General features: G+C 34.6%; 1 protein-coding gene across 9 annotated transcripts in view; it reads right to left on the reverse strand.

Moving 5' to 3' along the window:
- The window catches only part of LOC115214302 (teneurin-m), a 517,371-nt gene that overhangs the window by 285,759 nt on the left and 213,886 nt on the right, over positions 1-17,726 (reverse strand). For 7 of the 9 annotated variants that reach the window (XM_029783463.2, XM_029783465.2, XM_036505137.1 and 4 more), the window contains exon 4: positions 2,124-2,144. The exons of the other annotated variants lie outside the window; for them this stretch is intronic. In XM_029783463.2, the coding sequence (XP_029639323.1) occupies positions 2,124-2,144 (21 nt within the window). The remainder of the gene's footprint in view (positions 1-2,123; positions 2,145-17,726) is intronic. 9 annotated transcript variants of the gene reach the window in all.

Raw genomic sequence — 17,726 nt, forward strand, 5'->3', positions numbered from 1 at the left:
GAAAATAATTATGACTTCTGTCCATCCAGTAAGTAGAGAAGAGGAATATTTGAGAGAGAAGTCCTTTATATTACTGGTACTCATACTTATTTCAATTTTTGTGCAGGAAAGAAAATGAAGTGAAATCGAAGGGGTTAGAATATAGAATAATGAAACTAAATGATATGGTCTGGTAGCAAAAAAATCCTGCCAATTCAGTAGCCTGGTAATGGTTATTTCTCAGTTTAACCCGTGGTAAAAGATCTTTAGTGCTAAATCGAAAACACTGATCAGCTTCATATCCAACTCCTACTATTTCTATTACATCAGCAGCTACATTTTTAATATTATTGGCTTCTCCACTTTGGAACAAAGCCATAAATTTATAAGCAATAGATAGAGATTATTAGATAGATCTTTGCACATTACTGCATCCTATTTTTGAATTCAGAATATGAATAAATTAAGAGGCACTGGTACAGTTTTGGGTACTCTACTACCCTTAATGATAATAATATTTTCCAAATTAAATAGATGGCATAAATTTTGTGGGTGGCAGAGTAATTTTAACTGAGCCCTCCATGACTAATTCTTGATAAGTAGTACTTATTTTATCATCACCTGAAAGCTGAAAGATACCATAAAATCATGGAACTAAAAACCAAATGACATCCTACCTACTCCTTTACTGATTCTGTCAATCAACAAAAAGTACTTAGCTCCTGTTTTTTTTTTTTAATGCATGCATGAAGTCTTAGAAGTCTATGGGATAAATAAAATTAAATTTGTTGCCATCAGTAATATTCAAAATAGTAATAATGTTTATTTTTGTAGCACAGACACAAGAATCTCTTTGTAGAAGTTATATCCCCAAGGTAAATTATGGATGATTCTCATTTTAGTACTCTTAATGTTCAGTACTGCTCATAATTTCTATGTTAGGTAAATAATCTTTTTTTAAGCATCTAGATTATTTGATTGTTTTCTTACGAAAACAATTTCAGCCGCTCAGTCAGTATGGATTCTCATAATAATTAAGATGTTGCTTTAGATGATGATGATGATGATAATAATAATTGCACAAGGGCATCAAATTTATCCAGTACTATTGCACTGTGCACCAAAAATGCAAAGGTACCAATCAAAAGAGGTACTGAATTATTGCAAATTATTACCGCCACCACCATACTTAGTACTCTAGTCACATTAAGTAATATATTTTGTATTAAATTCAGCAGCATTATGAGCTGAAAGAAAGACAATCATAAATGAAGAGCAACTTTTAAGTGATAATTTCAAACAGATTACAACAGAAGCTTTCAGTACACAGAGTCCTTATCAGGAAAGGATTTAATATGTTAGAGACTGTTGTAAGAATGTTTTAACATTTACATGATTTTTTTTTTTTTTTTCCAAATTCTGAGTCTGGCCATCGATATACAGTGAGTAAAATGCAAAATTTATCAGGTGTTCAATAAAAATCTTGAACAGAATTTAAAACAAAAATAATAGCCATAAAATAATTTTCTGATAATAAATCAATGATGAAGACAAAAAAAAAATGTAGATAATTAATGATAATTGTGATTTTTTTAAATATTAAATGAATATCAGATGAAAGACAAGTTATATATTTGCATGTGTGTGCGTATGTGTGTGAGAGAGTGCAGAGAAAAAAAAAGAACTGAATATATGTATATATAGAAATACAATACTTATTAGAAATGAATAAATAAAAAGACTTAGATCAGATATTGTTTGGAGAGAAAATTATATTCTCTCTTTACTTTATATGAACCGTGCATGTGTGAGTGTGTGTGTGTTAATGATCAAAAGATCTTTAAGAAATAACTCTAGAAAAAAATAATTAACATTAAATTTTGCTTCAGTGTCTCAGAAAAATATGGATTGTAATCTGAATGAGAGTACTAATGGCTGCTGTAAGAAAAAAAATGGTGTAGATGAGGAGAGAAATTGGGAAGACAGTGATAAGAGTGAAAAAGATGGAGAGAGAGAGAGAGAGAGAGAGAGAGAGAGAGAAAATAAAGAGGATTTGGCATACTGGCACATACCACTGAATTGGTAAGAAAAGAAACCAAAACCAAATGATGTCTATCATGCATTATTAGACTAGCCTTGCTCACCTGTATACCTTGAGTACCTTACTGGAGAAACCAAGAAAATAAGAACAAAAATATTGCAGGAATACAGATTAGATGATAAGGTGTGTGTGTATGTGTGTGAGTGTGTATGTGTATATATAAATGTGTGTTATTATATATATATATATATATCATGACATGAAATTGGGAATATAGATACATTTCAAGAAAAAGAGGAAAAGAGATTGTTATGAAAAAAAAAAATGACAAAATAGAAAAAGAGACAAGAAAGTACAAACAATTTCCCATATACATATATTTGTAAGTCAGGAGTTATGACTGGTCATAGAGGGAGCAGTGGTTTTGCACCTATAAAGCACTTAGCAATACAGGTGACTTGTCAGACTCAAATGGCTCAGGATGCATAGCCTCTCCACAACTTGAGTAAAAAATACATAATGATCAGTTATATATCTTCCGCTAGTTGAGTCTTATGAGCTGCCTATACTGCTAAGTGCTTTATAGGTGCAAACCGAATGGTCACTCTATGGCCAGTCATAACCTTTGACTACTTAAAAAATATATTACTGCTCTAATGCTTTCAAGTATGATTCTTTTTCAGAAATATGAACTACTTTAATGAGGCATATTTCTATGTCTAAGTATGTATTTGTGAGTGCTAGAAAATAAATATATTTAATTTTATGTTTTGCCGAAATAGATGTACACAGATATTGATATACACAAATATAAGCTAATGAACATATAATAACATAGGCATGAGTCATATTTATATATGAACACACACTCATACATTCATGTCTCTCACACACTCTCTCTCTCTATGTGTGTGTGCATGTATGTGAGATCATGATTTATCTCCTAAATTCCAGGCTGTCACACAGACACACACATATACATTAATTAATATTTACTTGTATATACCCCTAAATGCTGAAATACACAGTGAGTCTCATAGTTTCAGTGTTTGTTGATGCTCTTTCAGTTTAGACATCCAAAACTCATCTCCCATGCTGACATAGGTTGCACAGTTTCACAGAAGTCAAGAAGTCTAAAAACGGTGCAAAGCACCTTTAACCCTTTCATTACCAACCCGGCTGAAACCGGCCCTGGCTCTGAGTACAAATGTTTTGTTTTCATAAGTTTTGAATTGAAATCTTCCACCAAACCTTAGTCACACTTTATGACCCTAACACCAGCTGAAAGATGACTAAGTTGTTTTACTAAATTCTTTGTTATATTTAAAGTAATTGAAAGAAACACAGAGCATCTCAACAGAAATACAGTAATGAAAGGGTTAAGCTGCTTTCCCATAGCTTCTATAGCTGGACGCCCATCCTAATGGAAACTCCTTCAGAATGTCCTGGTAAATCTTTTACAATACACTGTCACCAGTGAGTCAACAAAGTAACTAACAAGAGCAAACCTCCCCAAACGAGACGGTGTAGTCTTGAGGGAGGTGGCCTTTATGTCAGGGGATGAGGGGTTACAGTATGATACAATGACAAAAGCAGGTGTCTATAGTAGGGGAGATGCATAGCTGACTCTGCTAGAAAAAGAGAGAAGATGGCAGTGAAGAGAGATCAGGTTGTACCCTCAAACTGCGGGGCAGTGAATATAAGAGGAGTAGCAGAGAAGACTGGCAAGGGTGAATGGTCAGGTAGATTCGCAGGAATATAAAAGGTGAGCAGCAGATGGAATGAGAGGGAAAGGTGAAGGCAGTGAATGGTGAACACTGGTGGAGGCAGAGTCACTGGCAAATATGAGTGGTGGTGGTGGGGGGAGGGGAAGGCGATGGCAATAATAGGCAACATGGGTTGTATGTATATATATATATATATATTATATATATATATAGAGAGAGAGAGAGAGACCATATAAGGAAAATTTCATGAGGCGGAACAGCAGAGGTTCCAAAAATGAAATAACTTTGTTAAGAATGTGTTTAGAAAATAAACACTTATTTTAAATGTCAATAAATCATGAAACAAAACAAACGAAAATAAAAAAAAAATGGAAACAAAAGCAAAGGATAAAAACCTTACTACTGTCAAAACTGAGAAAAAATTGATTTGCAAAGGCCAACGCAAGAACAATAATAATGAATAGAATGATGTTGATGTTTTTCCTATAGAATCTCTTCATAACCTTCCATTAGTTATGCAGTAAAAAATCTTTTCTTTCCAACCTTGAAAAACTTTTTCCAGCAGAGCCATTCATCTACAGACACACAAACATGGAGGCAACATTCAGTCATACACACAATTTTCATAATGTCTGCCTGTGCAAGAAAGACAGTCCGGGCATTCACAACAGGAAGCATCTTGGAATGACTCATAAATGGAAAGGAATTTCACCGCCTTCCATTTCTCTGCAACTCTCTCTTAAGCCTCTTCTATCTGCTTCCTCTTGTCCTTTTCATTTATATACTTCTACAATTTTTTCCCCCCTTTTCCTCTCCTCTGATTGATTAGACAATGGAAAACATCGATGCCATTCAATAATGTATATACCAAAAACAGCAGTTCTTCCTTTCTACCATAGAAACCTCAAGGAATCCAAGAAGCAGCCTTCAAACCAATCACATTCCAAGTCATCAGTTAGCAACAAGGTCTTACTCAATGTATTTTCATACAATCATCATCATCATCATCATCAATAGCAACAGCAAAATAATATCTAAAACACTTATACAGATGTGTATGTTTTTTGTTTTTTTGTGGGGGGGGGGGGTATGTGTTAATATATGCGCTTACTTCTATGAATGCATATGTATGCATGTAAATTTGTCTATATATATATATATATATATATAGACAAATTTAATTTTAAAATTTAATTTTAAAAATTCCATATGTGGCTGAAGAGTGCTCTACATTTTAAAACTGATGTAATACTTACATTGTTTAATTAAATGAAGTAGCATGAAACGATTGTACTACACTACCTTTGGATATCCTTGTTGCTTATTTTGATTATAATCACCCTATTTGATTTATATGGATAATACCATAGCAAATTCTGGTGCCTTTAACTTAAGTACCATATTCATCTGTATCAAAATTTTTGCTGAATATATATATATATATATGTGTGTGTGTGTATAGGTATTTAGGGTATGTATGTGAATGTGTGCTTATATAGTCTTTGTATATCTATTAATTGTCATAATCACCATTATCACTTTCAATGTTGTCACTGAAGAGATTATTGATCACACATGTACAAAAATCATAATGGGACTTATGCTGTTGACACCTGATTTTAAGAATAATTTCTACTAAAGAATGTTTCTTAACCGTTTAGTGTTCAGATTACTCTGTTAAATGTAATATATTTTTTACTCAAATTGTTTTGAATTAATCATGCATTATCTTCTAGGTTTGAGGTTTCAATGATCTGATTGTTTATTTTTAGAATGTCAATGTAGGTTAGGTGTGAGAGGCTAGATATTGCAAATTTGAATATAAAACATGTGGAATATATTGGGCAGGATTTGGCCAGTTTAAACACTAAAGGGTTAAGAGAGGTTGTACTTGATGTTTCTAGAAACTATCGGTAAACTACGACACACCAGTCATTGATGCTGCGACTGCTACTACTGCTACCTCTACTACTACAACACCTACATTTAACACGATTTATATCCACTTGATATGAAAATTTTTGTATTAATGGGAAACCTCTATAAATGGCTGATGAGTGCTCAGCATTTTAAAACTGTTGTAATACTTACAACATTTAATAAAATGATGTAGTATGAAACAATCGTACCAAATTACCGGAGTCATTCTCGTTGCTTATTTATATATATATATATATATGTGTGTGTATGTATATGTATACATGTGTGTGTGTGTGCCCGCATGCGCACACAGTTTTGCTTCCATTTGCAGCTACTATGGAGGTGGAGGGAGGTAAGTTTTTTTTAAAGTTATTTATGTGATGCTATCTTATTTAACCATTTGCTACAGTAAGTCTTCCTTCATTGCATTGACATGAATAACAACTGGAAAATATAGATTTGAAATGTATTAAAAATATATCAGGACCACTGAAGCATAACACATATGTTAATACTTAAGTATCATCAAGTTTCATGCGGTCCATAGAAAATAGCATCTTTGCAACTGTAAGTGTTAATATTTTATTCGGCTGTATGCAGCAGCTGTCAGCACTCATAAAGATAACGACATACAACTATTATCTCCATCAACTTATAAGATTCAGTAGAACGAGCTAACGAGGGAGCTTCAACATGCTTGCTCAACTTACTAGAAATAGTGACCCTATCATTCGCCTCTCACACCTAGATATCTTAGTAAAGAGCACATTGCATGATAAAAGTTCTGAATTTCTTTCATAACTGAATATTACAGAATGTTCTCTGATGAAATGCCTTTAATTTGAGGCATGTTTGATGTAGATTGAACAATGGCAGATAAAACATAACAACTTGTCAGTCAAACTCTTAAGAGAAAATGAGATTTTGCAATAATACACCTACGTTCATTATTCACTTTCTCTCTCATTTGTATATATGGTTAGTTATTACAAATAGACCAGTATTCTTGCTTTTTTTTATTACAATTCCAAAGTGGACAACAGGATATTCTGTTCTCAGCTAAAGCATTTTCAATTGTAGATATGTGGAACTGGTATCAAAAAGTTCCTGAACTTAGTTTTGTTAAAAAAAAAGAGAAAAAGAACTTATTTACCTAAGTTTTAACATCATCTCCTTTGAAATAATCACCTTGCACAGCAATACACTGGTCCCAGCATTTCAGCCACTTTTGGAATCCAACCTGGAAGTCATTTTCTGTAAGCAAGTTGAGGACCTTTTGTGGTTTGCTCTGGATCTCAACAAAGGTGTTGAAACAGTGACCTTTGAGCTGCATTTTCATCTTGGTGAAGAGATGCAAGTCTGCAGGTGCTAAATCTGGCAAATAGGTCAGATGCAAAGTGATAGCACATTGTTTTTTGGTGAGAAATTCATGAGTGAGGTGAGCTCAGTGACTGAGTATGCATTGTCAACATGAAGAATCCAATTCTTCACACTCCGCAGATCTTCTCACTTTCGCTGAATGTCCTCCCTCAGATTCTTCAAAACATCTCAGTAGAACTCTTGATTGATAATCTGGGCCTGCAGGATGAATTCTCGAAGCACAATACCGCAGACATTGAAAAATCAATGAGACACTCTTGATTGACCTGCAGCTCTGTTGTGCCTTTTTCAATCATGGAAATGAAGACCTCTTTGATTGTGACTGCTGCTGCTGCTGCATTATCTCAGAGTTGTACCCATGGGCCCAACTCTCATCACTGGTGATGATCCTCAACATGAAGGATGGGTCAACAGTGACATGTGGACAGAGATCTTGACAGACTTCGATGTGGTGTTCTTTCTGCTCAGTGGTCAGCAGAATGCCACACATTCAATTCAGATGTGGGGATTGCCTACAAAGACCCATATGACAGGACAACAACATCACCAATGTTGCTGATTGTCCTCTGACTATCCTCATACATAAGCTGATGAATTTCCTCCACATTTCCAGGGGTGATGGTCATGGTAGGCCTTCCAGATCGCTCATTGTGCATGAGCCACTGCCTCATTGCCGTAAGCTTGCTGATACATGCTCAATGTCTCTGTAGCTGACTTCCCTCCAAGTTGAATGCAGAATTTCACATTGGGTCTTTGTTCCAGCTTCCTATTCCTCACAAAATCACAGACTACAACATACACACGTGATCACAAAAACACAAATCTCACAACTTGTGAACTGAACACTGTGATGTCACTCGACACACTGCCTCATGAAGGTCACTGCTAGTTTTCCCTGTGCACACAGTCATGTGCTGCCATCTGTTTCCATGCTACAGAACTAGTCAGGGAACTCTTTGATGCCACCTCATACAAACAATAATTCAGTACTTTTGAACATGATCAGGAGTAGATCATGACTAAAATGTAAACCAAGTCCCTGTGCTCATTTAAGTAATCCCTTTGAATATTCCGAATATGTTTATATGCGTAAATGTGTGTGTGTGTATTCATGTACGCATGATTTTAGGACAAACTTCTTCAAAATTTAGGTTTCAACACATACACATATATAGCACAACAAATTTTTTTAATTTTTTCTATTTTATCTAGTTTCAGCTCACGAGCTGTGGCCATGCTGGGGCACCGCCATTATGGTATATAAATGGTATATATTGCAAATACATGATATGGTGTGCTTGTATCTTGTGTTCTGCAAAGATAACATTGAAAATATAATGCAAATGCAAAACTCATTTGAAGAGATAGAAATCACGTTTTAGAGATCTTTAGTCAATACTGAGGGAGTGAAGAATTTTAAGTAGTTTTGATAGATAACACAACTACACAACAGTCATGTTTGTAATAAAAAGTGGAATGGGAAAATAAATGAGAATGACAGACACACAGAGATATAAGATCAATTTCAATATTGTTCAAAAGAGAAGGAGTGTCATTTGGAGGTGTGTTGTTTTTCAAGAAAATACTCTTATCAACTCTTTGAGGTATTGGCCTCTGTTTATTTATGTTACTGCATTAGCTATTAGTTCAAATTTCCATATTTTATTCATGTCTCAAAATGCACGCATAATGCACATGATATATCAGACACTCACATTTTGAAATCATAATACAGGATAAATAGCATGTAGATTTAAAAATTTTAAATGTACGGTTAACAACAACATTCAGCCTTAATTTAGATTGTACAGTATGAAACATAAAGACTCGTGTAACAGACACACAGCAAGGAAACAAAATATTTTAAATTCATAGATTGTTATTTGGATATCAGCTGAAGTAGAATTTATTTGAAAATTGCCAACTGTCTGCAAAGTGGTATATATACATATATCATCATCATTTAATGTTCACTTTCCATGCTGGTATGGGTTGAATGGTTTGACTGAAAACTGGTATACAAAAGCACATTCAAACACACTAAAACACTCGCATACAGAGAAATGTCTGTGTTTGTGGATACCTGAGAGAGAGAGAGAGAGAGAGAGTGAGAGAGAGAGAGAGAAATTTAATCCCCCAATTCTCTTAACTACTTTATTTTAAAATTTTGTGAAATTCCTGTATGTTACAACAGTCAATTACTAATTTACTTTTCTAATTAATTATATTGAACATTTTACTCCTAAAAATAATTATAAATAGCAGTTTGCATTAAAATGAATTAAATATCTAAAAGTGTATTTGCAGACAATAAAAATGGTTCATTGCCTTTTTTTTTCCTTCATACACTAGTAACGCTGTGCATGTGTGTGCACACGTGTGGGCATGTATGGGTGTATGTGCTCACACGGGCTTGCATGTGTCCACATGTTAATAAATTGTGAAATTGTTTATGATGAATGGCTACCTTAGAAAAGTCATTTAATTTTATCATTTGTTCAGAAGTTAATGTGGTAGTCATCATTGGAATCCTCATAAAGAAATATGAGATCTACCTGATAAGAGTCAGGTGCATGTTGTGAAGTTAATAGAAAATAAATTTCTATCTGCAAAAATAATACCTTAACTATGGTAATAGCCTAGATTTTATAACTATAAAACTGACCAATATAAGACAGTAAGCTAATCTGGTCTTGCCTAATGAAATTCCATTAAGCTTTTTCAACAATATCACCCTATTCTTTCTTTTAATTCCTTATTGAATATACAAGAATCATATTAATTCCATTAATGGTACCTATCGCAGGAATGGCTGTGTGGTAAGTAGCTTGCTAACCAACCACATGGTTCCGGGTTCAGTCCAACTGTGTGGCATCTTGGGCAAGTGTCTTCTATTATAGCCTCGGGCCGACCAATGCCTTGTGAGTGGATTTGGTAGACGGAAACTGAAAGAAGCCTGTTGTATATATATATATATATATATATATATATATATATATATATAATATATATATATGTATGTGTGTGTGTATGTTTGTGTGTCTGTGTTTGTCCCCCTAGCATTGCTTGACAACCGATGCTGGTGTGTTTACATCCCCGTAACTTAGCGGTTCGGCAAAAAGAGACCGATAGAATAAGTACTGGGCTTACAAAGAATAAGTCCCGGGGTCGATTTGCTCGACTAAAGGCAGTGCTCCAGCATGGCCGCAGTCAAATGACTGAAACAAGTAAAAGAAAAGAAAAAAAGAAAGAAAAGAATATCCACATGGAACAGTTAGGATGATTCAGCTAGCAACAGCAACTAATTCTATATAAAGAATTCAAATGACTGACCCCTCAGAGGGGCAAATAGCATCTGACATTGCGATTGGTTTTATGTATCTACAAATGTTTAGTTTACATATTTGAAAACCTACATTTTCTTCGATTTGTTGAGTATATGTGCAAACCTGTAAATGGATATTTCTCACCCACATCAAGGATGTATTTATTTTCATGCAAAGTCTATGAAAGAGCTCAACAGACTTAGATAAGGCAAGTGTAATCTTTATATATAAAAGAGAGGTTGTGTGCTGTCTGTCTCCTACGATTTAGATTCCTAACTACTCCCACATTTTGCGGTGCAGTTTAACCAAAACCGGGTATCTTATAGTCGTGATTCATATCGAGCCCTTCTGGGTATTAGCGCGCGTCTACGATTTTTAAAATATTTACCATCAATTTTTTCCATTTTTAATGCATTTTTGGCATATATAAGGGAAGTAACTCTCTAAAAATTTATTATTAAATCTCAGAACGTAAAAAGCTACAATAACACCCCACCTTTGTGGTTAGCCATATTGAGATGGCTTTTACATTTCTAAAAATGCTTATATAGTTATTTCCCTTACAAACCCGAGCAACGCCGGGTGATACTGCTAGTAATATATGTTAATTAAATGAAATTGGAAAAGTAAATCAAAGTATGCTTATTAAAATAGAATACACTGGAAATAATTGTTCTTTTGAGACAAATTCATTAAATAATGTTATTTAATGATAACAAATAACATTTAATAAGACACACATGTATTCACATCATCATTAAGACTGTAACAGAGAGAGACAGAGGGAGAGATGTTTTGAAATAAATATGCCCAAAATTGTTGTAGCTACTTTCATGTAGAGAAACTTACTCCAAGGGAATTTTTGCTTAAAACTTATATTAGATCTTTGGATTAATAACGTTTTTGTTTGTTTCATTTTTTGGTTCTGTGTCAGTTACTAATGTATATAAATGAGTTTATTTCCAACAAGTGTATCACTTGCAGTTCTGCTGGTGAAATGAATACACATGCATAGCACTATATAACATTTATCATAGAGAGACAATTATGTCTTACATGAGAAAAAAATATACTTATTTTATTGTAAAGCATATGGCTTAATTTACTTTTCAGTTCATTCAGTTTACATTACATATTTTATATCTTAATAATACCTATATGTATATTATATAAATAGACAAACGTATACAATTACGTACACCTATGGAATTGCATATAGACATATACATATGTATGTATGTGTGTGTCTGAATGTGTGTGTGTGTTATATGTGTTTATATATGTTAAAGGCGGTGAGCTGGCAGAAACGTTAGCACGCCGGGCGAAATGCGTAGCCATATTTCGCGTGCCGCTATGTTCTGAGTTCAAATTCCACCGAGGTTGACTTTGCCTTTCATCCTTTCGGGGTCGATAAATTAGGTACCAGTCACGCACTGGGGTCGATGAAATTGACTTAATCCCTTTGTCTGTCCTTATTTGTCCCCTCTGTGTTTAGTAAAGAAATATATATGTGTGTGTTATGTGTTTGTGTGTATTTGTGAGTGTAAATATGTATGTCTTAATGTATGTATGTAAGCCTAGTACTTATTCAATCGGTCTCTTTTGCTGAACCGCTAAGTTACGGGGACGTAAACACACCACCATCGGTTGTCAAGCAATGGTGGGGGGACAAACACTGACACACAAACATATACACACATACATATATATACACATATACGACGGGCTTCTTCCAGTTTCTGTCTACCAAATCAACTCACAAGGCTTTGGTCGGCCCGAGGCTATAGTAGAAGACACTTGCCCAAGGTGTCACGCAGTGGGAATGAACCCGGAACCATGTGGTTGGTAAGCAAGGTACTTACCACACAGCCACCTTTCCATAATGGGCATTACGTCCATGTATCTCACCGTCTCTTTGTCTGTTCCCTGTTCACAACCAGGTGGCTGGGATAACAAAGACAGTTATCAGGAAGGTTTTAGCATTAAAACAAAAATCAGAAAATACGATCATTTCGTGGATATCGATTTTGGAACTGATAAACCACCTACGCATATTTATTAAAAATTCACTGACTATGAGTAACTCTGGATTTTCATCGTATAGTTCGTGGCCCCATCACAGATATGAAGGGGGTCACAAGGACAGTTAATAGTGAAAATAAAATGGGAAAAGTGAGTGTCAGTATATGGTGTGTGTGATTATTTAGTGGTTATTGAAGAGTGTCAGTCTCGAGCAGGATTTGAAACGGCTAATCGAAGTGGCTGTTGTTTACATCTCAGTTTTGTCAATCAAAATAACCCATGGTACCAGATCATCCAGACATTATTCACATAGAACAGTGAGAAGTAAAGCTTAGTTCGATTTTTTGCAACCTTAAAGATTCTGCTCACATATTCACAGCAAACAAGGCACAGGACCAGACTTTAGATTGTGTAGGTGTATTTTTATGCCCTCTGATGTTTACACACGGCCAGTTATACATCATTATGAGCAGAGCAGCAGACTCCAGTAATTTGGAAATTGGTGTCGACCTAACAGAAAATATCATCTACAAAGAAGTTTTGTAATCATATTGATATGGAAAGGAATATGATTCATAATTTAAATTAGGAAATTTGTGAACTTTGAATGTATAAGAGTATAAACAAGCTAAAATAATGTAAACAACTAAAAAGTATATCTAAATAACATATTCTTCTTAATACTCTTTATGTAGTGGTCAAAAGAAGTTCTGGCTTTCTTTAAGAATGGTCCTCATAACCATTCATGGTACAGAAATTGGGAGCCTATTTCAATTCGGGAGTGAATCCTCATCACATGTCAGTCGCAAACAAGACTAGTTGCAATAGAATGTTGTATCACCAAGAATAATGTGATTTCTCTCAGACATCACCCAGTAATCTATCAAGTCCATTTTACACATTTCTCAATACATACATACTGCTATGACTTGCCTCCCTCATTTCATGCCTCCATCGGAGATAAGTAGATTTGCTTGTAATAACAACAACAAAAATAATAATAATGATAATAATAATAATAATAATAATAATAATAATAATGATGATGATGATTTTTATGAAGTTGCATAGTACTTTTAATTCTTTTTTTATATATACAGCTTTACATAGACCTACACAGGTCATCAGAAATACTTCCATTGCCTGCAGAGCAGCAACAATACCTGCCATCCTAATTACTATTCTTACCATCTTTTACATGGGCCCCACCTTCAATGTAGATAGCAGCTCTAGGACGGACAACTGACAAAAACACATATCTATAAAAGCATCTCTTTATGTAGGTCAAGTTAATAGCATGAATGTAATATTTTTTCGATAACCTTTTAATAACCTGTATGGAAAGTATGAGTATGTAGCTAAATGGGTGTTCAGTTGTACACATAGGTGTGTATTTGTGAGATGGATAGAAAGGCGTATAATAAATCAATATGGAGGCCACTATATAGATGTTGTATGTCCACCTATACAGTTATTTATTGAGAGTATGTTGGTGCAGTAAACAAAATATGAATGAAAGCATATGGATTTATATGTTTACAACTGTGTGTGTATATGTGTGTGGATGTGTGTGTGCAAATGCATACATATCTTCACATGAACATGTGCATACATACATCTGAAAAATATTCATTATATACACATTACGTGTGTGTGTGCCTAACTGCTAATGTTGTTGTTCATGGCTGGTTAGTAACTCGTACACACATTTAGGTGTGTATGTATGTATTTGAATGGTAGTTATAAGAAAAATAATGTGTTCCTTTTTGCGAGTGTGTGTGTGTGTGTGTGTGTGTAAATGAATGAATTCTTCAGTGATGTTCAAAATAACATCCTCTCAATGGATGTGTGTTTGCATGTGGTGATTGTGTGAGTGTAGGCTATCTGCATGCGTGTATGTGCACGAGTGCATGTATGTCTGCGTTCACATGATCTGTATGTGAGGTTGTGTTCATGCAAGTTTCATAATTAAATTTGAAAAATCAATACTAAAGACTTTTGTGAAAGCATTGAAATGTTTTTTCAATGGAAAAAAAAAAATAAATAATGTAAAAAATAAACAGAAAAGCAAGAGAGAGGTAGGGGTGGGGGGAGAAAATATTATATTGAGAATCATCATCATCATTCTCAATATAATAGCTAATGCTGTTGTTGTTTTTGTTGTTCCTGTTGTTGATCAGAATCAATGAAAGCTGCAGGACTTGTTAGGGAAAAGTCATTTTCCAGAAATTCTACAGAAGAAGAACAGAACAAGAGATGTGGAGGTGTAAAAATGGAAGATGACATAGATAGTCGTAATATTGGTAATGATGGTGATGATGATGATGATGGCGGTGGTTGTGGTGGTGGTGGTGGTCGTCATTATAGTAGTGGTGGCAGTGATGGTAGCGGTGGTGATGTTAGTTAAGAGAGTGTATCAGGGTGGGAGTTGAAGAGAGGAGGAGGAGGAGAGAGAGAGAGAGAGAAGAAATTGTGTGTGCGTGCATACGTGTGTGTATGTGTGTGTGTGAGAGAGAGAGAGATATGAGAAAAGTTAAGAGTGTGAAGAAAAAAGAGAAATTATACAGAAAAGCATAAGAATTAATTAAACAAAATCAAATAAGATAGAAAAAAAAACAACAGAATATAAGATGAAATAAATGAAATGAAAAACAAAAGTGAACAGAAGACATATACATGAGAAGGAGAAATAAAGCAGGAATAATAATTACAACAATAACAAGAAAAATAAGAGATAATAATAATAATAATAATGATAATAATAATAATAATGTGTGTGTGTGGTGTGGAATGTGTAGGGGAAAGAAAGAAATATGAAAAAGAAATGAAGAACTGCAAAACAAGAGCTAAAAATGTGTAGCTGTTATTTCTAATCGATTGTCGGATCGATAGAACGAAATCAATAAATTCCACGTTGAACAATTTATGGAAGAAAGTTGATACGGAGATTCAGCCATAAAAGAATTCAGTTGCAATAACTAATAGAAATAAGAGACAATGATGATGGAGATGGTGATGATGATGATGGTGATGCCGATGAAGACGACGATGATGACGACAACAACGATGATGCTAACAATAGGAAGAATAACAATAATAATTATTATTATTTCTTACTTTGGCACCAGACCAATTGCACAGATAACACAAGACAAAACCAAATGGGCCCCAGTAATATAACTGGTATTTTTTGATGATTCCTCTCTACCTCCTTAACATTGACCATTGCTAGAAGGATCAAACACAAATTTGAATTTTCAATTAAGGCATTTTTTCTGTCAATTTTTTTATATACTGCATTAATCATCCGACCAATAAAGAAACCACCATGTAGTAGCTTGACTTGCTAGAAATAGAAGCCATATCTCCTCATATAACAACCTAACCTCTTCAAAAAGAAGAAGATATGCATAGTAATGCAGTTCTAGAATTCTATATTTAGAAAAGACGGGATGGTCATGGATTTGCTTTGATCAGAGTTTTGCTTGATGTGAGATAACCTGGGACTAAATAATACTAACTTATCCCCATCCTCATCATCATTTCAAATGTTATTTCCCCCACCACCCACTTGGGTATCAATCACTTGGACACTTTTTAGTGTGCCATAATATTATCCTCAAAGAAATTAATTTGATACTTTTTCCATTTTAAATCTGGATGCCGTTTCAAGTGTCAAGCATTTAAGGATAGTAAGCTGAATGTATTTATCACCAGAGTAAATGACTAAGGTGGCTTTTTAATTAACAAGCATAGGAATAATAACAACACTGAGTAAATTCATTTTTCCATTGACACAAGGCCTTGAATCTGTCTAGGGGGTCTACGGAGGTGTGGTTGATTAAATCAATACCCCTTTATTAATGTTGTTCATTTATTAATCTATCAAGGATGAAAAGCAAAACCAAGCTCAATAGGATTTGAAACCAAAATTTACCAAGTTTGCTATCATCAACACTCTGCTACACTGGTCATCATCTATCCTTTTATTACAAACAAGTAAGATGATGATGATGATGATGATGATCAAAAACTTGCTGGAGGCACAGGTCTCATGATTAACTCTTTCTTAGTTATTTAAAATCTCATGTCAATTCAGCACAAATCACAATATTAAACAGGGCAACCATGACATGAGATTGAGAGACAAAAAAGAACTATTTAAAAATAAGCGATAAATAAAATTATAAGCTTCTTAAATTATAATTCATTTTTGTATTTGTTTTGCAAGATTCTTGATGTGAATTTGTGTGTTGAAACAAATCTTGAAATGTCTTGGGAAGGTCATTACACTAATATTAACAGCACATGCTTTGGTTCAGTATCACTTCTTTATTTGTAGTCAGTCGGTTAAATATCTAAGCACCTAACTAACTGACCATTTGTTTAATATGCTAGTTAAACAATCAATCAGATGTTTGTCAAAGTTCTTCCGTTGCCAATCACAGACTCAAGGTCTACTTTGAATCCTAAATTATGCTGATCGTTGAACTGACATGGAAAATGTCCAGTGAAACTGAGAAGTTGTTTCTGAAGATGATGATGATGACAATGTAATGTGAATGATATATGTATATGCAGTAAGTTCACTTAAGAAATATATGAAATGCATATGAATATGACAGTTGCATGCAAAGTCACTGCACAGCTTGTACACATGCAAACAAGCATATGAAACCAAATTGAAATTTGCTGCAACACCTGAATGACTGTTATAACATAAAGACTGGCCTGTGTTGTATTATGTGAAGTCCATGTAGACACCGGTCTTAACAGGGTCCAATCAACTCATCACTAATACTAGCATGGACGTTATCAAAGAAGCTTGAGAGTCGGTTGGATGGAACCTACACTCGCCTCCTTATGAGAGCTCAAAATCTCTTGTGGAAGCATCATCCAACCAAAGTACAAATATATGGAAAAATATCACCTGTATCATCTCTTGTGAAAGGTAGGAGAGTCCAGTTTGCTGGACATTGTTGTAGAGCTGAAAACGAGGTAATTTCTACTCTTCTCCTCTGGAAGCTATCTGCTCACGATACCAGAGGGCGCACACTTTCTTACCCTGATGTAATCTCCAGGGATACAGGCATCCAGCAACAGGACCTCCGTAATGCCATGATGGACCGTGAAGTCTGGTGTAACATAGTAAATTCCATCGTCTCGACCACGGTCGAACAATGAATGAAGCATGGACACACTATATATCCATTGATCTCCTTTGATTCAGTACAAAGCTTTTTAGGGGTTTTGGTGGTTTGCTTCTCTCTCGTCTATGTTGATTTTTTTCTTCCTATTATTTGAGACTCACCTAATCACACACAGATATGA

The sequence above is a fragment of the Octopus sinensis genome, linkage group LG7 (genome assembly GCF_006345805.1).
Source record: "Octopus sinensis linkage group LG7, ASM634580v1, whole genome shotgun sequence".
Classification (NCBI taxonomy): Eukaryota; Metazoa; Mollusca; class Cephalopoda; order Octopoda; family Octopodidae; genus Octopus; species Octopus sinensis.